At 39.7% G+C, this 20677-nt stretch overlaps 1 protein-coding gene across 2 annotated transcripts in view; it reads left to right on the forward strand.

The window, feature by feature from the left end:
• LOC117406186 (voltage-dependent R-type calcium channel subunit alpha-1E) overlaps nt 1–20677 on the forward strand; it is a 156322-nt gene that overhangs the window by 99349 nt on the left and 36296 nt on the right. For both annotated transcript variants that reach the window (XM_059031925.1, XM_059031924.1), the window contains exons 20-28: nt 1308–1416; nt 3857–3986; nt 9460–9519; nt 10572–10678; nt 13984–14080; nt 14466–14626; nt 15658–15804; nt 17252–17453; nt 18747–18911. In XM_059031925.1, the coding sequence (XP_058887908.1) occupies nt 1308–1416; nt 3857–3986; nt 9460–9519; nt 10572–10678; nt 13984–14080; nt 14466–14626; nt 15658–15804; nt 17252–17453; nt 18747–18911 (1178 nt within the window). The remainder of the gene's footprint in view (nt 1–1307; nt 1417–3856; nt 3987–9459; nt 9520–10571; nt 10679–13983; nt 14081–14465; nt 14627–15657; nt 15805–17251; nt 17454–18746; nt 18912–20677) is intronic.

Here is a 20677-nt window from a genome sequence, read left to right on the forward strand (position 1 = left end):
AATGTTACAGGTTTAAACATATAAAATGTTTTTAATTTGACATTTTCCCAAGGAGTGCTAATAGTGGACTGCAGTGCCAAATGCAGCTGAACAAGTTGGCCTCAGGTAAAAAAAAAAAAAACGCTTGGGAACCCCTGAGTTAGGGCCTTCGGTAGACCCAGAAACTGCATTAGGACCAAACGTAAATACTTTTTTTGTATGTCAGTGTGCGTGTCTGAGGCAGGAGGTAAATATACTTGGACACGCTGTAAATATTGTATACTGTAAACGTAAGAAAACAGCCGCTGTTTTCTTTTTGATTGCTCTTGTTTTGAATTTAGTAATTACTAAATAATGATTGACGCTGTATATTAATATAGTAGTAATTTTGTGTTTGAGATTTTAAATTTTGTGATGCTCACCATCCTGACCATTTCATGAGTGTGATAAACGTTTAAAAGGATTTAGGTCTAAACTTTGTATTTACAGATGTGTTGAGTGAAGTTACTGACATCCTTACATCCATACCTGCAAAAAACTAAATCATATACGTTATGGCAGATGAGTAGACAAATGTTTCAGCAACATCAGTCTTCATTTTCTTCTATTCCCTACAACTTGTTTTGTGCCAGGACCAGCATTCAGCACTGTGTGTTAGATAAGTCACAGATGAGTCACACTTCATGCCTAAAGCAGCTAGACCTGTACCATATATTAATATCTATCTTACTGTCAAAGGAAACTCAAATGCAAGAAGAATCAAGGAAAAGCGTTGCCTCCTAAGAAATCCATATATTATACAATCCTGTTGAAATGTATTGTGATATGAGCTGGAAATCTGAACATCTGAAATTCCAGGAAGTACAGTACCCGTTTTCATGTATTACCGACATGCTCTCTTCACTGCCAAATAACTGGTGACCACGTGACTATGCGTGCAGCACCACAACAAGAACATACTGTACTGTGCTCAGTAAGCAGCAGCAGCTGGGTTTTTTTTTCATTTTGAGGTAGGTATTAGGGATTTTGTTTCTTTTCGTATATACAGTACTAGGGTCCTAAATGAAGAATTACACTGGGTTGTCTTTGACTTCAATATCTACCTACACTGACTGGCCAAGAAATGACAGCATGGCTTAATAGTAGCTCTGGGTGTATTGTTAGAGTGGAAACAAGTGTGTCTCGTCCAGTGTTGAAGGTTTCTGTGATGTGCTAGCAGTGCAGACTAAGGGGGGATTTCAATGTGTTTGAGCAGTCAGTCCTACACTTTCTCTATGATATGCTTCACTTGCCTATGGGCTGATGTGTTGACATTGTTGTTATTTCAGTCAACAGCAAGGAAGCAGAAGCCTCGATTGCAGTGAATGCAGAGGGGGGGCTGAGTGGAGCGAGAACCGTCCCACCACACAGCATGTTCATCTTCAGCGCCTCCAACCCGTAAGAACCACTGACCACAGCCACAAAGTATTCTCAGCAAAGATCCACACTGCTACAGAAACACTGACCACAGCCACAAAGTATTCTCAGCAAAGATCCACACTGCTCCAGAAACACTGACCACAGCCATGCAGTATTCCCAGCAAAGATCCACACTGCTCCAGAAACACTGACCACAGCCACGCAGTATTCCCAGCAAAGATTCACACTGCTCCAGAAACACTGACCACAGCCACGCAGTATTCCCAGCAAAGATCCACACTGCTCCAGAAACACTGACCACAGCCACGCAGTATTCCCAGCAAAGATCCACACCACTCCATTGCATCCATTCAGTATTCAATTACAGAACAAAACAAGCTGTATCTTTCTACATTTAGTGTGTCTATTTTATTAAGTATCGCTCACAGATATTGTTGAGGTGCCCTTGAAGTTTAAATATATTTTGTGAAACCATTTATTCGATTGTGATGACACTTGATAAGTACATTCTTCAGCACAGATCTGTGCCTGTTCCTATGTCATGTGTAGTTTTACATACTGAACTGCTTATAGCTTTGCTGAATCTTTATAAGGGCATCCTGCGGGTGTAGGTCCTGGTGATCTGGTATTGCGTATTCACAGTCATGTCAGGGAACTGTTACACTCCTCTGTTGTATAATAACATGTGCAGAGTTTCAACAAAATCTTTTATGACTTCAAACATTTGTCAGCATTTTTTACTAAACCAATCATTGCATTTTAATAATGGTGATGCTATCGTATTTGTGTAAATACAGTGTAGAGGGTTCGCTTGGGTCCAGAAGAGCTCATACTTATCACACCTAACGTCAACATCATCGGCTTTGTCGTCTCCACTTTTTCTGGTACTCAGGATACGAGATCAACTGTTATTACTAGAGGGACTGGGCACCAATTCTTATTAATAGTGACATAGTCCTATCTACAACAGGATCATAACATATTCACTTTATTATACTTAGGACTTCTGATTTTCAGTTTTAACCGATAAAAAAACACCCCCCGATACAACAAAAAAGGAAATCGGTGTAGTGTATAGCCAATAAACACCGGAAACCACCGGAAAAACAGTGGAAATGGTTAATCAAGTCACATCGTTCACCCCTTTCCCATTAAAAAAAAATAAAACCTACTTCAAAAATAAAATAAAATAAAACAAAATAATTCCCAGTGCAGCGGTGCAATGTCCTGCCTTCCTGACTTCTGTCATTCATATATCTGATTCGTTCTGAATACTTTAAACCCGTACCAACTACTGTGACAGCACATTCCTGCATTTCTATTGGAGACTCCGCTTGCGAGATTTAAAACAAGATTACAATCAGGAATGGAGGCTTGTTCGTGGGATTTAAAGTTGTATTACGTTTAAGATACGGCGGAGTTAAAACAGAATTGCAAATTGTGGCGAAATGTAAAAAAATGTCTACACACAAAAACCCACGGAAGAATATGCCTGTGACCATAGGGAAAGGAAAGAAGGTACAATTGAAGTGTGCAAGTACTGTCGAGTTAATACTTTATATCTTTTGACAGAAAAAAACACTCAAGCATTTTGGAAAATAACTGAAAACACTAATTTCATACAGTCTATCAAAACCGAAAGCCCCGAGAAAAAAAAAAGATTTATATAAAACTCGAGAATAGCTAAAAATAAGCACGGAAAAATAAAATGAATAAACACCGAAAATCAGAAGCCCTAATTATACTATCTATATAATACATGGATGAATGCTATATTTGCATCCTGAGTCATTCGAAAAGAAAGGCATAAAGATTTAAAATCATCCCCCACCAACAGGAGCACCAAACAAGCAAGCAAGACAAATAATCTTCGACTCTGACAGCGACTAATAAAAAACAAAAAAAAGCACACCCCATTGAAACACCTTTTCCTTAAAAATATGTTATTTTTTGCAGTTCATTATCTACCCAGTTTAATTCACCGTTCCTGAATTATCAAAAAGAAAATTATATTTAAGATTCTTAAATATGAACTTCATTTACGTTATTGTTATTCATTAAATTCACTTGCAATTTGAACCTTAACACCCGTTTATCTTTTTTTCATTACAGATACTAATATCCATGTATTATAAAAATAAAAAAAAAATAGATGGGCTTCAGTGAGTTAAAGGAAAATAATTCCATCTTGAGTTTCTGTGACAGTTTATAAACTATTAGACCTTACGGTCTCGTAGTTTATGACGTCACATTAACGCAAGATTGAACTATTTTCCAGTAACTCACTGAAGCCCATCTATTATCATATATATATATATATATATATATATATATATATATATATATATATATATATATATATATATATATATATACTTCAACCCACCTGTCTCACAATAGCTGTCTGAATGTAATTTGGCACACTAAATTGCTGTGATTCTGTGTCTGTCTCTCACAGTATCAGAAGAGCCTGCCACTACATTGTAAACCTGCGCTACTTTGAGATGTGCATCCTCCTGGTCATCGTGGCAAGCAGCATTGCCCTGGCAGCAGAGGATCCTGTTTCCACTGGGTCCAAGTGGAACAAAGTGAGAGCTTCATGTGTTTATACACACACACCTCAAAGGCTTTAAAAGGCCAGTCACATGTTACCTACAAACAAAGCAAACCATGCAGTTGAAGTGATTGTAGCTAACAAAACCATCCCACAAATCTTACCTGTTGTGCACCTTCATTCGTTATATACTGTACAGCGCTGGCCATAGGTGTTGCATCGCCCTATAGAATTAACTCTTCATAAACTCTTCTTTATTGCTTCATAAAGTCGAACGAAACCTGCTGACTAATGTCTCGTCCACATATTGAATTACATACCACTTTGTAGTTTTCCATATACTTAGCAAAAAACTGAAAAAAAAGTGACATTTCGAAATCTAACATGAAATACTGTATTACGTATGGCTTCTGGTAGGCCTTTGCGATATCATTTAAATGATGTCTCAATCCTAAAATTCTAGGTGATGCAAAACCTTTGGCCATAGCTGTAGGTCTCAAATGCCCAATTTTTTAAGTTATGGACACATTTACCGGTTCTACCGTGTGGTCGTTGACCGTAACGGGAGTTATGCGTCCCGAGCCAAAGGCTTTGGTACCTTTTTACCACCTGGAAGTTGATTACTTATTAATGGCAACGGATACAGAAACAACGGTTGTGAGACCGCTGGCACTCCTTTGGCTGCCGTGTCTCATTTTAAACTTTAATATTTCTTTTTTATATTCGTTACTTTTAACCATTTAAAAAAAATCATGTTTGGTTTATGTAATCGTATCTGACATATCTGCCATTTGTATTCTTTAGTCTTTGTATTTTGATTATTAGGGGTATTTCAATTATAGCTACCTATTTTGTTCACGTTCTCATCGCTCCTTTTACTTTTTAGCTAGGTTTCTCTTTTTATATATTTAAATTCTTCATTTGTTTTTAATCTGTCTCTGCACTGGACTGGCATCCTGTGAAATCCAGCCAAAGCCAACCTCTCGCAAACTGTTTGGGAGACACGCTTGTTAAAGACGCTTCCATCCAAGCTTCTCTGGATTTAATCGTCAGCCCAAATGTTGATTACAGCAAATGTTTCTTCAGCGCTCCACACCTTCCCTGCAGCAATCTGGCTCACAGTGCGTCTCAACCAACAAACCGTGAATAAACAGAAAAAAGTTCCTTACTGAAGTGAAACCTTCACGCAGGCGTGGCCCTGATTCATTATTTAATGTAATTAAATGTAAAATGTAGTAAAAGCAAACTGTTTACAATGTACCATTATTGATTTTTAGAACAACTCCGGTACTTTGTTTTGCCGCAACACCCCTGCTACCGGCTTCATAAACTTTTCTGTTGATCTAAAATATTTTCTAAAAAACATATTTTTATACCTGTGTTTAATAATTTATTCCTGATCATTTAATATTTTTCTCACTTTTTTTGTGTGTGTCGGTTTTGAAACATACTCCGATATTCGGAAGACCTTCAGCTAAATAATGTCATTACTTCTAGAAAATATGAAGTATGAGCTGTAGGCCTATGTATTAAATTTTTTTTTAAAGAAATTACATACACATATTTGTTTTTCACAGCAGCACTAATGTTAATGAAGTCACGTTCCAAATCACAGTTCCTATAGAAATCTTAAATAAGCTCTATATTTCAAAGGCCTGTAAGTGTCAATATAATTCATATTTATGAATATAACAAAGCATCTTTTTGTTCATCAAGATCACAGCAAAGGCCATCACTAGGGCTATTGTTTTCTTAAAGGCAATGTCAGTTGCTGCTGATTTGCTAGCAGCGTTTGACTCGCAGTCTTTCTTCATTGGTCAGTGCTAAGTGAATTCCGCCAGCACCCAGCTTAAACTCCCTTCAAAATCGCAACATGAAGGGGACGCGCAATCCAGCGCAACAGTAGAGCACTTTGCCCTTATGTTTGCATTTAATCGTGTGTCCTCAAAATCGTGCCCGATCTATGGTACATTGTGGCAATGTGCCCCGCCTCTGTGTGCATTTGTGTGTTATATGTTGCATGTAGTGTGTTAATGTTGGTGTATTGGAGTTGGTACACGGGATATAATGCGGGTAATGAGCATGAGTGTTTAAAATGTATAATTGTATTTAGGCACAGGGATTGCACTTCACTTCATGTGTATTTAAAGTATGTAATAGTATGTGAGCATGGGGTTGCACAGAATTAGTTCACGTGCTGGGATTCAAGTGAATAATTAATTAGTAATTGAATCCTGGCACAACAGTATATATAGATGCACGTTTTACTCACTCGGGGTTGTGTGTTCAGTGAGTGGAGAACAGGTGTGGAGAAGGAGAAAATAAAAGTAAAACAAAGGAAAATATAAGTATTTTTACTCACTGTGTTTGTTTGTCTGTTCTTCCACTGTTTAGTGTTAATCCGTTTTGTTTGTCTATTTATTTTGGCCTCAAGTGCCGTGTCCTGTTTTCTGTTTTGTTAAACCTTTTTATTTTTTGTGTTTTATTAAAACACTGAGCGCATCAGCGCCTCAGATTCACTCACCAGTACTGCCTGTCTGTGTACTCCTTTCTGGTCTGACGTCACCACTAAAGCCAGCTTGTCACATACCTCTAAGGAGTTATCTGTTTGCAAACCATCATTTCAGTTAGTGTGGCACTTCCTAGAGGGTGAAAGTGTCCCCACCCCTTCAATGACTTATTTCTTGTTATTAACCAACCAGGTGCTTTCCCTTTTGACTGACATGTTTTCAGCCAGTATCATGCTTCTGAAGTGAACTGTCTGAAGTGAAATGACTTAGGAAGTGCAACATATATCCAGAGAGTAAGGCACAGAAACTGAGGACTTTCTTTAACCTACAGTAGTGGAAGATATCACGTATTAACAACTGCACATTTGAGACCTACAGTATGTCTCTAATGGTGAGATTTTCGGAATTATTTTGTTAGCTTCAGCTACTTTAACTAAATTCTAGCCATATACCGTAGTAGATGACCTTCTATCACGGTTCAATTAGATGTAAGGTGACCAGACGTCCCGTTTTGGACAGGACAGTCCCACTTTTGGAAAACTGGTCCCAGTGTCCCCAGAACCTTTCTTGGGATGCTCATTTCTTCCCAGACCATTGTTGCGCTGGTAACAGAAATTACAGAATATTGTGTTTTCATGCAGGCTGCTGTGTTTCTACCATATCTAACTTATTACAGTATAACACTTGATGTGAATAAAGAAGGCTGAACGAACAGTAGAATTAAAAAGCGTCTGTACCAGGTGGCGGCGCTCAATTGGCCGAGCGCCGCCCTGGGGGAGGGAGGGTTAGGTCGGCCAGGGTGTCCTCGGCTCACTGCGCACCAGCGACCTCTGTAGTTTGGCCGAGCGCCTGTGGGCTTGCCTGTAAGCTGCCCAGGACTGCGTTGTCCTCCGACGCTGTTGCTCTGGGTGGCTGCATGGTGAGTCTACAGTGTGTAAAAAAGAGGTCGGCTGACGGCACACGCTTTGGAGGACAGCGTGTGCTCGTCTTCGCCGCACCCGAGTCAGGTGTGGTAGCGGTGGGCTGAACCTCAAAAAAAAAAAAAAAAATTGGACATTACTAAATTGTGGAGAAAACAATAACAATAATTGGCGACCACTAAATTTTTTTTAAAAAGCGGCTGTACAGCGCAGTGCAAATCTGGAGAATTACTGAACAGTCAACGTTCATATTTGCAACCAATCACAGAGAATTGCGGGTGGGTTTATCCAGGTTGCTGAAACAAACTGGCAGCTGCTATCCTCGTCTGAATCATCACTCTCACTGCCCGAAGAGGTTAGACTACTGTAGACTAACAATAAGGGCTCATACAGGTACCATTGTATTGTGTTGGAATTATTCTCTTCATCCATGATATTTGTATATCTGCGTGCAAACGGCTTTGCTTCATGTGTAGCTATAGGCGACAATTGTGGAAATCAACGCTGTCATGTCACATTACCGTGCGATGTTTACAACGCAGTGCACTGAAGCTTGTCGTCTTTGAACACTTTGTGTATTAAAATAGCCCATTACAGCAATAGGAGGGGCTGTACAATGTAGCAAAAGTTTTTGGAAACATTTTCTATTGAAATAAGTCTATATTCACTTTCAGTTCACCACAGATACCCTGTAAGAAACGTATTTTCGTGAATAATACAAAATAATGTATGAACTAGTTATTTTCGCACTTGTGAAATTCATGTTGTAAAAATATTTTACAAGTTTCAGAATATTTATTTTATTTCTTTAAATATACATGTTGTGTTGTTTTTAGCAATAATAAAATTCCTAGGCAGAAAGAGGACTAGATTTGCAGCAGTAATCAGCAATAAAATTGAATCTTAGAATTTGATATTATTGAATTGCTACTGTGTAATGTAATGACTACCTGTCCTGTAGAAATGACATTACAAAGACAATAAGATTATTTATTCACAAAAAGGTTTTTTAAAAGATTCCTCTCTGAATATCACCACGAGTCTCTGCATTCACTTTTAATATAATATTAGATCAAACATTGCCAAAGTGAAAAAAAGAACCTGAGATGTTCCCCGTGTTGGAAGTTATTCACAATATTTACATACTGTCCCAGTTTAAGAACTTAAAAATCTGGTCACCTTAATTAGATGTTATATATTAAACTACTGGTTTAAACTACTGGGTTAACAGTTACACATTTTTCATTTTTACTTTCCACTTATCTATTTATGATACTTGCAATTAACCACAGATGATAGAAGCATGTTTATTTGATATCTCACTATTGCAGCTTCTGTTTAAGAGCTTTCTTCTGTAATTTTTGAAATCTCACTTAATTTAGCATTTAAATGAAAATTAACTGACTGATTTCTGTTAAACACAGTAGGCTTGCTCATTTAAAGGCGCTCTACAAATGCAGTGTTAGGCTTTAACTCCTGAGTTGGTTGCTGGCTGTTTGTGAGGTCTGTTTGTTTAATTAAATAAAGTTTATATAAGAAAAGGGCATAAGCAACAACAGTTTTATTAAATGCTTTGTGAATGGGCTAATAACAAAAATAAATAATAAAAAACTAGATAATTTAAAGCAGATGGGGGCTTGGTAGAGCGGGTTTTTTAATATACCAGGGGGTATTTTTGAGTTGAAGAGTTACCCGTCCACCGCTGTGTGTAGTTTCTGTTTCGTGTGATTGTTAGGGCTGCGGCACCCCCTACTGGCCTTCATGTCAAAATACACTATAATACAGCACACTCTAAAGGAGTGCTTTTCAGATTCATATTCTTAAATCTTATTCACTCTTTTAAAGAGGGTGGGGGCTACAGTGATCATGTTGCTAATATTTAAGAAGTTCAAAATGTAATAGCTTGGTTAGCGCTCTTTTAAAGTACTACCAGTGTTGCTAGTGCTTATAAGAGGTACGAAAATGTATTTGAAAGGCTAGGTTAGCACTTCTTTAAAGCAGGGCTGATTTTTAGGCTGTGGATGCGTGTTACTGACATGTATGTTTTCATTCTCTGATTCTCCCTTTGCTCCCGTAGGTGCTGCGTTACTTTGATTATGTTTTCACCGCTGTATTTACCTTTGAGATGATTATAAAGGTGAGCGTGGAATCCAAACCCATTTACACAAACACACACCATTGATCAAAAACACTGAACGCAGGCATGCTAAAAAACATCAACCCCCATATTCAAAATGATTATCATTACACACAGTCTGTATTTAAAAAACATGCACTCCCATATTCAAAATGATTATCCTTACACACAGTCTATATTTAAAAAACATGCACTCCCATATTAAAAATGATTATCCTTACACACAGTCTGTATTAAAAAAAACATGCACTCCCATATTCAAAATGATTATCATTACACACAGTCTGTATTAAAAAAACATGCACTCCCATATTCAAAATGATTAACATTACACACAGTCTGTATTAAAAAAAACATGCACTCCCATATTCAAAATGATTATCCTTACACACAGTCTGTATTAAAAAACATGAACTCCCATATTCAAAATGATTATCATTACACACAGCTTGTATTAAAAAAACATGCACTCCCATATTCAAAATGATTATCCTTACACACAGTCTGTATTAAAAAACATGCACTCCCATATTCAAAATGATTATCATTACACACAGCTTGTATTAAAAAAAAACATGCACTCCCATATTCAAAATGATTATCATTACACACAGTCTGTATTAAAATGAGTTATGACTAGGGTTATTCATTTTCAGTGTTTATTTGTGAAGCTACTGTAATAAACCACTAAGTTTTGAAATAAAGTTATTCTTTTGAGCTGACTCGATACTAACATAATAATTCAGTTCTATATTTATCTGTCATGTAGAATGTAAAGTTCAGTATTATTTTATTCCGTGTCCATCCTTGTTAGCACAGTATTCCAGTAAGAACCGAGGGGGCTTCCCGCATGTCTTTCTGATTCCAGGCTGGTGTTAGACATGACCGGCACCCAGCTTGTCTCCTCTTTGATGCTCCTGTCACACTCCAGTCTGTGGGTCAGCTGCTCAGAAACAAGTACATTGAATATTATCGAATGAAGCAGCAAAGCCTCTGCCTTTACTTCCAGCCTGTCGTACATTGATATTGTAACTTTGATACTGTTGTTTCAGATGATCGATCAGGGTCTGATTCTACACGATGGCTCATACTTCCGAGACCTGTGGAACATTCTGGATTTCATCGTGGTTGTGGGAGCACTCATTGCCTTTGCTTTAGCGTGAGTTTCACATTCTCTCTTCTGAGTAACGTCAAAAATGAAGTTGTCAGTCACAGAGAGAGAGAGAAAGAGCATAGGAATTGGGTAGTTAGAATTGCCCCATGCTGCTCTTCACATTGTCACAACTCCCTTTGTGGCCCATATGGTGTTGTCTGTGTGTCTCTAATATACAGTTTATTAACCAGCATCTTTAAAAGGCAGCTCTTAGTGCGCTAACAGGTTAATTCTGTCCAGCACAGACAACATGCTGACCCTGGAACACTGAATAAGCCTCGTACCCTTTATTATGCCAACAAGAGCAATGCTGCTGCAGCTTTAAGAGCTTATCAACGGGAATCAAGAATTCCACCAGGGCCTTGCAGTGGTGATGCTCCGATCAGCTGTTTACAACATCCTGCCAGGAACGGATCATTGAAGCAAATGGAACCCATTGAACACATGGGGATTGAAACCTCTGAATAGTGAGAAGCAGCACCCCCTATGGGCTACAGTGGGAGTTGTGAAATGTGGGGCACATCATGTGGCAACTCTTGATACCATATTCCAGCCCCCCTCCCCTCCCCTCTCTCTCTCTCTCTCTCTCTCTCTCTCTCTCTCTCTCTCTCTCTCTCTCTCTCTCTCTCTCTCTCTCTCTCTCTCTCTCTCTCTCTCTCTCTCTCTCTCTTTTTCTCTGTGTGACTAATAGATTTTCTCATCCACTGCTGTTTAATGTGTAGGTGACTGCAGAACCTTGTGTATTTATTTTTGTTTTTAAATAACTAAAATATATCTATTTTGTCAATGATATGTATATTTAGCCTGGATATATAGACCTATGCGTTGACCTTCAAATAGGAATCTGCTATATTTATCGGTGAAAATATTGGCTTATTGTGTGGGAATGACCATGATAAGATGCTTTATACAATATAATAAATATTATTAACCCTTTAAAGTGTATTTTTAAAAAAATCCTTAATCTTTCATTATGAATTACAGAATTACTGGACAGAAGATTCTGAAGGTCTAAAATCTTTACTAAAGGCTGTTTAATGGAAATGCATACAGTGGCACTACTATGGTCATTCAATGGCTAGTAATAAGGGACAAGGCCCGCTGCAATGGGATAAGGCTGTCATTAGTAGAATTCTACAATAGTTATAATTAGACATACAATTGTATTACAATGCTGGCAATTTAATTAAATCACCATATTAGTACTCGCATCCTGTAATGCTGTATCAGGACCAATGTGTAATATTTATTGTGTTGCCATCGCTGATAATGTTGATAACCTGCTAAAATGATTCTTCTAGGATTTCATCTGGGTATTAAAATAGTTTTGTAATGGGGACAAAAACACACCTGTGCGCACTTATGGTAGCATATACATACCAAACAGAATCACCAGTTAAGATAGCATGTGTTAAAAACACACTGATTAAAAACACACTACAGTGCTTGTATAGTAGCGGGCACATTAACACTGTGTTGCCACATGTTGTACATTTTTATATTTAATCCGTTCCTGACTCCTTTGCTAAATTGTAGCTGTGGAAGTGTCATAGAGTTATGTTTGGGGAATATTACAGTGAACACATTTTTATTAAATGTTAATGTTGCCTGACAAACACTTTTGTGAATACAGGGTGAAGACTCTGCCATAGAGCATGCTGAGAGTTGAGCCGGGTGCCAGTGCGTGTTTGTTTGTGTGTGGGGAATGTATCCGTGTAGCTTTCCTTGTGAATCTCTGCTGTATATTGAGTGTGTATCTCTCTTTCTGTTTCTCTGTTGTTCCTGTGGATTATGTCGCTGTGGGGCTCTTGACAGGAATGTGATGGGGTAAATGATTTCTCTTTGTCTCTTTGTCTCATACTCCCTTCCACTCTTTTTTCATCCAATGGCGTTGCTACTGTTGAACCTAAAACAAATCAAAAAAGGCATGTTCCGCGATTATGTTTTAGTTTTTCCTGCGGTGAGTTTCTGAATCACTCCAAGCATATTGTTTCAACAGAAGAGCTTTAGTTCATGCAGCTATTGCAGCACAATATACTGACATCTACTGTAAAGAGTTTCTGTTAATATGATATTCTAGTTCACACAGACCCGGTTCATCTTGAATATCTTTTCAATATCTGGTTCATTCAATTAGATTTAAAATAGAAAGGGAATTTGAATGTGTCACCCTACTCTAATGACACAACTCTCCATCTTTGTACTCAGTTGTGGTTATGCAGTTGTCAGGTTCCAATTTGATATTAACAAAAACATTGGCTTCAAGTAATCAAATTGCTCTGTAATAATCATTCTTTATTTGAATATTTTCAGTTGCTCGGTATAGGCAGCACAAAAGAACAGTGAAATAAAATGGCCCACCCTGTTTCCATTTTGTCTCAATCATTCATCAAAACAAAATGGAAATTTCCACTGGAAATAAAACAGGTCTTTATCTTTAAATACAGTTCTGGGTTTAATAGCCTCCTACAATTAATTTGCCAGGTAATTATCTCCCAAACTGGTTGATTAATTCACTGCTGACCCTACATAAGCACATTAAAACCCAGCAGCAACTTGTCAAGTGTTTTTATTCATGTATGGGAGGATGTTTTCAGAAGCCAGCTATTCCTCTCTTCACTTCATCACCCCTTTCTGTTTGTTTCATTTCCACAAGCTGCATTTCAACCGAACACCAAACGATTGCTATAGAGACAATGCTGACTTGTTAGTTTAAAAAGTGCTCAATTCCATGAAAAACATGCAGTCATGAATACAAACCAAACATCAATAACATTGGGGTTGTTTAATAAACATTATAATACAGACTTCTGTAGACAAGCATTTAGGTAAAACTTGAAGAAACCTCTTCCTTAGGACATTGACTTCAGTTTTAATATATTTCAAGTACCTGTTTACTCCTGCCCAACTCGTTTTTTTAATGCCATGTTAATATTACAATATTGTAATACTAAGAGTGTTTACTTGTTTAATACTTTATACCATCTGCATAATATTTCATTTTTGGTATCTGTTTGTATCCCATCATATGTGTTATTAATCATCATGTATTACGTTGTCTGCACTTATGGACATTTGTGCATGTTTAAATAAATACATTAAGAATAAATTAATTAATACATATATTTGTAAAATGAAAATGTGTTTCTCTTGTAACAAAAATAGGAGTTTTTTCACGATTGAAAGTTCGATGTTTTGGATGGAAATAAACACTGAACAGAAGCCCTGATTGTAGTGTAATGTATGTCCTTACGGGGGGTGGGGTACATTTCTAACAGTCACTGACTGCCTCTCTCTATTCAAACCCCCAGGACTACCAAAGGACGGGATATCAAGACTATCAAGTCTTTGAGAGTTCTACGCGTCCTCCGACCCCTGAAGACCATCAAGAGACTGCCAAAGCTCAAGGTATCCAATCACGCGAACAAACCACCACGGGAATGTGCATCTCTATTTTAAATGCCTTGGGGCTAGCACAGTAATTACCAGTAACATAATTTACCTTCATATTTCCCTATAAAAAATACACATATATTATGGTAAACATGTATAACAATCATGTTGTAAGACTGGTTGATAATGGGGCTACAGTACTTCTGACATCTCAAAAACAAGACAGAACTCACTAACCAGAATTAAGCATGCTATGACCTTTATTCCTGTCAATTTAGGGCATGTTGAGGTGTCATTGCTAACACCCATAAAGACAGATTTTGGAGCAAGTTTTGTCTGTGTTTGGATATACTTTAGGTGGCCTGTATAGATAAGTATGCCTGTGCTTGTTTCTCTGCAGGCAGTGTTTGACTGCGTGGTGACTTCTCTAAAGAACGTCTTTAACATCCTGATTGTCTACAAGCTCGTCATGTTCATCTTCGCTGTCATCGCGGTGCAGCTCTTCAAAGGGAAGTTCTTCTACTGCACCGACGAGTCCAAGGACACTGAGAAGGAGTGCAGGTACGCTCCTGGAGCTGAAAAACAAGATCTTCAGCAAAATCACTGTGGATGCACTGCCAAGCATTTAGAACTGATCAACTGCGGAATAAAGGCTATTATACAATGCCAAGGATTGTCCTCTTATTCATTTCAATGGGCTAAGTGATTTGAGAGCTCAGGATATCACCACAGCTCTCTTTAAACTATTTTCTCTTGTTTTTAATTTCAAATGACCTCATATGCATTGTATAATGGCAATATGGAAATGCATTGTTTAATTGTTATACTGTCTAAGTTTCAAGTCAATACAACTGATATCCCCCTGGATACAGCAGCATCCAATGCATCAAACACCAATCACCTTTTAGAATGATTGTGCTCCTGCTGTGCCACGAAAACAAAAGGACTTTCACATCAGGCTTTTACAGACACACATCAAATTGATGATACAATGTCAGAGAAAACAAAGGTGCATATAGATCCGGATAGGAAATGTGTGAAACATTCATAAGAGTTATATTTACTGTTTTAAGTATTTTCTTAAGTAGATCACTAAAAAATAATCCTCAGATGAGCCATTGCAGTTACCGTGCACATCTGCATTTTAAACGCACCTCCATTAAACCTGGTTGGCTACTACATCTCACGAGATTTCAGCTTCCCAATCAGATTAAAACGGGTCCTCACGTAACCAGATGGAGGCTGTATGTTTTTTAAAGAGACCATGCTTATTTATTTGTAGGTGGCACCCTGTTACAATGCTTAACAATATATTCATGACAAGGGACAGTAAAATGATGAGACCTCTTGTCATAACAGGCACTGGGAAGGTTGTTGTATTGACCTCATGTGTATTCCAACCATTAGTGGAAATAATCTTTTTTTTTGTCTAAAACTGTAGTTTTGGATAGTATAAGATAAAAAACTGAAGTTACATGTGATAAACAATATGCTTTCCATATCTAGTCATGATGGGACACCAAGAGCTTGTTTGGCAGGTGCTTCGTTATCAATGTGGCCTGTCTTGTCTTTGTGTCATGGTTATTGTTTAGGGGCTACTACCTCGAATTTGATAAAGACAAAATGGACAAGATGGAGAGGAAGAAGAGGGAGTGGAAGCATCATGATTTCCACTATGACAACATCATCTATGCACTCCTGACCCTCTTCACTGTCTCCACCGGGGAAGGTTGGCCGCAGTGAGTACCACAACACACACACTCTGACTGTAGTGGCACAACAGTGTGATTTAACCTCCCCCTCTCCCTTATCCTCTCCCTAGGTAGAGTGTGCTAACTCCCCCCTCTCCCTGCTCTCTCCTTGTGGTAGTGTCTAACCTCCCCCTCTCCCTGCTCTCTCCTTGTGGTAGTGTCTAACCTCCCCCTCTCCCTGCTCTCTCCTTGTGGTAGTGTCTAACCTCCCCCTCTCCCTGCTCTCTCCTTGTGGGTGGTGTCTAACCTCCCCCTCTCCCTGCTCTCTCCTTGTGGTAGTGTCTAACCTCCCCCTCTCCCTGCTCTCTCCTTGTGGGTGGTGTCTAACCTCCCCCTCTCCCTGCTCTCTCCTTGTGGTAGTGTCTAACCTCCCCCCCTCCCTGCTCTCTCCTTGTGGTAGTGTCTAACATCCCCCCTCTCCCTGCTCTCTCCTTGTGGTAGTGTCTAACCTCCCCCTCTCCCTGCTCTCTCCTTGTGGGTGGTGTCTAACCTCCCCCTCTCCCTGCTCTCTCCTTGTGGTGGTGTCTAACCTCCCCCCTCTCCCTGCTCTCTCCTTGTGGTAGTGTCTAACCTCCCCCTCTCCCTGCTCTCTCCTTGTGGGTGGTGTCTAACCTCCCCCCTCTCCCTGCTCTCTCCTTGTGGTAGTGTCTAACCCCCCCCTCTCCCTGCTCTCTCCTTGTGGGTGGTGTCTAACCTCCCCCTCTCCCTGCTCTCTCCTTGTGGTAGTGTCTAACCTCCCCCTCTCCCTGCTCTCTCCTTGTGGTAGTGTCTAACCTCCCCCTCTCCCTGCTCTCTCCTTGTGGTAGTGTCTAACCTCCCCCTCTCCCTGCTCTCTCCTTGTGGTAGTGTCTAACCTCCCCCTCTCCCTGCTCTCTCCTTGTGGTAGTGTCTAACCTCCCCCTCTCCCTGCTCTCTCCTTGTGGTAGTGTCTAACCTCCCCCTCTCCCTGCTCTCTCCTTGTGGTAGTGTCTAACCTCCCCCTCTCCCTGCTCTCTCCTTGTGGTAGTGTCTAACCTCCCCCTCTCCCTGCTCTCTCCTTGTGGTAGTGTCTAACCTCCCCCTCTCCCTGCTCTCTCCTTGTGGTAGTGTCTAACCTCCCCCTCTCCCTGCTCTCTCCTTGTGGTAGTGTCTAACCTCCCCCTCTCCCTGCTCTCTCCTTGTGGGTGGTGTCTAACCTCCCCCTCTCCCTGCTCTCTCCTTGTGGTAGTGTCTAACCTCCCCCTCTCCCTGCTCTCTCCTTGTGGTAGTGTCTAACCTCCCCCTCTCCCTGCTCTCTCCTTGTGGTAGTGTCTAACCTCCCCCTCTCCCTGCTCTCTCCTTGTGGTAGTGTCTAACCTCCCCCTCTCCCTGCTCTCTCCTTGTGGTAGTGTCTAACCTCCCCCCCTCCCTGCTCTCTTTCCCTGGGTAATGTGCGTTAACCCCCTCTCCCTGGCAGGGTCCTGCAGCACTCAGTGGATGTGACGGAGGAGGACCGTGGGCCGAGTCGAGGGAACCGCATGGAGATGTCTATCTTCTACGTGGTCTATTTTGTGGTATTCCCCTTCTTCTTCGTAAACATCTTCGTGGCTCTGATCATCATCACTTTCCAGGAGCAGGGGGACAAGATGATGGAGGAGTGCAGCCTGGAGAAGAACGAGGTACAAACCAGGCAGTGTCACAGTCTCTAAACCATTTGAGATGCTGACTTCATACGGCTTAGTAAAAAGCCTAGCAGTACCATATTGTGGTCATATGATTTCAGGTTTTATTTATTATCACATGACGTCCCTTTAAACTAATTTTGAGTCGATTATGTTTCTTAATTAAACTCAGAAAAAGTTGATAATTACAAAAGAGTGTCACTTATTTTTACCTTCATATCTTGACTGAGGCCGATTGTATTTCTCCTTATTTTGATTTCAAACAGAGGTGACCAATTATGTTTTCCGCTGATCCTAATTGCATTTCATTCTGGCAGTCGCCTAGTTATTTTCCCCACTCGTTTAACAGAGTTGTCCTGACAGATTTCCTCTTCAGCATAAAATACCCAGTACAGAGTGTACACTGATAGCAAGCCCATCATTTAAAATCTCCTTGATTAGTAGCAAAGAAGAAAAAAAATCTTAAACCCAGTTTGCAATGAATAGTTTCCTCTTTATTAGGATGCAGAGACAGCTTAACAACAACTAATTAACATTTAAAGGAAGGTAGAGATTTGGAAAATAAAAACTGAAATGTTCAAGCCCTCTTTATAATGGTATCTTACTGCAGAAGCATATGTACAATAGTATTGTACTTGATACCAGTATTTCCTCCTGGGGTCATGCATCTGAAAGATATTTATGAAAATGTTTGTAATGCTGTACAGTAATATCCTCCAACTAGATTGGTATTCATTTCGAACGAGAATGAAAGCCATGCTTCATTTTTTCTGTGCTGATTTCTGGTTGTCATACATCAGAGGTAATTTGTGTAGGCCCCACCCAGTCCTCCCAAGATTCTGAGGCTCAATGTATTTACTTTGTAAGAGCAGGGTGATTCATTATCATTTAAATGTCCAAACTGCATAAAAAAAAATGCAATGTACCAGAGTAAGGGAAAACGTGTTAATATCAGCCCTATAAATATTACTTTTAAGTCATTTATTTTTGTTTTACGGATTAAACACTGCGGATGCTCTGAATTAAAAGCTTGATGAAGCCACTCTTGTGACATCACACGGCTGCAAGCTGACCATTGAAATATGCAAAGAAATATGCTTTGGAGCACCCAGACGCACAGTATAATATTCCATTAAAAGTGTATTTTTTAAATACTGTATAATTTTTGTTTTTGAGAGAGGTGCTTTAATTTTGTAGCCAGTGAATGCACAAAATAATGTAAAACTCCTAAATGCATTTGTACATAGTGCCCTTCATTGATAGATGTTCTTGTCTTTCTCGTTGTTTCAGAGAGCCTGCATTGACTTTGCTATCAATGCCAAGCCCCTGACGCGCTACATGCCTCAGAACAGGCAGACCTTTCAGTACAGAGTCTGGCACTTTGTCGTGTCGCCCTCCTTCGAGTACACTGTGCTGACCATGATCGCCCTCAATACCGTGGTGCTCATGATGAAGGTAACACAGCCATTTCATTACCTACCTACAGTTTCTTTTAGGCTGGTTTGGTGTTAATCCAGGCCAGAAGGTAGTATATAGTTCAGACATGGATTGTGGGTACAAGCACAGAGCACATTTTTAGTATTCAAATGCTTCAGACCATACATCGCCTAGTTCCACAGCTCCTTCTTTACTATACATTTCACCTCTACACAGCTGTCTGCCCTCCTCCCAACTGAGAGATATTCCATAGAGTACAACCCAGTAGATGGCACAGCTATATACATTACTTAAAGGTACAGTGACCAATTAATAAAGGATCATTACAAAGGGAATGCAAATTGACATAATATGTAAGAATAAAAAAGATAGAATGTAAAGAGCAGAAGAGAGTGTGTGAGAGGGTAAACTGCAAGGCTGCACAGCAAAACAACAGCAGTATATCTCTATTAACAAAACCCCTAAAAGAAATCTCATCTCTGACCCAGAATCTGTGCTACAAAAATGTGTCACGTCTCCTTTATCCCATCCCCAGACTAAACCACCCACCACAAACATCTCAGCACACTCAATGTAGACATACAAACACAGAGTTTAACACCCGCTCCCCATCACAGGGTACAACAGACAGACAGTGTGGTCAAATGCTTAGCCCTAACAAGAGTATACTGTGTTAAATGTGCACAGTCACTTAGCAGTTCACTGTGCTTTCCTATCCATCAGTATCAGGCATTTATCTTAATTCACAGTGGTTAAGCAATTGCAATGCTTTAACACATTCTGTGCTTTACCATGCTTGTCTGTGCTATACTACAGTCTGCATTGTACAGTACTGTGCAAAAGTTTTAGGCAGGTGTGAAAAAATGCTGTAAAGTAAGAATGCTTTCAAAAATAGACATGTTAATAGATTATATTTATCAATTAACTAAATGCAAAGTGAGTGAACAGAAGAAAAATCTAAATCAAATCCATATTTGGTCTGACCACCCTTTGCCTTCAAAACAGCATCAATTCTTCTAGGTACACTTGCACAAAGTCAGGGATTTTGTAGGCATATAGTCAGGTGTATGATTAAACAATTATACCAAACAGGTGCTAATGATCATCAATTCAATATGTAGGTTGAAACACAATCATTAACTGAAACAGAAACAGCTGTGTAGGAGGAATAAAACTGGGTGAGGAACAGCCAAAGCCAGCTAACAAGGTGAGGTTGCTGAAGACAGTTTACTGTCAAAAGTCATACACTATGGCAAGACTGAGCACAGCAACAAGACACAAGGTAGTTATACTGCATCAGCAAGGTCTCTCCGAGGGAGAAATTTCAAGGCAGACAGGGGTTTCCAGATGTGCTGTCCAAGCTCTTTTGAAGAAGCACAAAGAAACGGGCAACGCTGAGGACCGTAGACACAGTGGTCGGCCAAGGAAAGTTACTGCAGCAGATGAAAGACACATCATGCTTACTTCCCTTCGCAATCGGAAGATGTCCAGCAGTGCCATCAGCTCAGAATTGGCAGAAAACAGTGGGACCCTGGTACACCCATCTACTGTCCGGAGAAGTCTGGTCAGAAGTGGCTTTCATGGAAGACTTGCAGCCAAAAAGCCATACCTCCGACGTGGAAACAAGGCCAAGCGACTCAACTATGCACGAAAACACAGGAACTGGGGTGCAGAAAAATGGCAGCAGGTGCTCTGGACTGATGAGTCAAAATTTGAAATATTTGGCTGTAGCAGAAGGCAGTTTGTTCGCCGAAGGGCTGGAGAGCGGTACACGAATGAATGTC

The sequence above is a fragment of the Acipenser ruthenus genome, chromosome 10 (genome assembly GCF_902713425.1).
Source record: "Acipenser ruthenus chromosome 10, fAciRut3.2 maternal haplotype, whole genome shotgun sequence".
In the NCBI taxonomy this organism is placed as follows: domain Eukaryota; kingdom Metazoa; phylum Chordata; class Actinopteri; order Acipenseriformes; family Acipenseridae; genus Acipenser; species Acipenser ruthenus.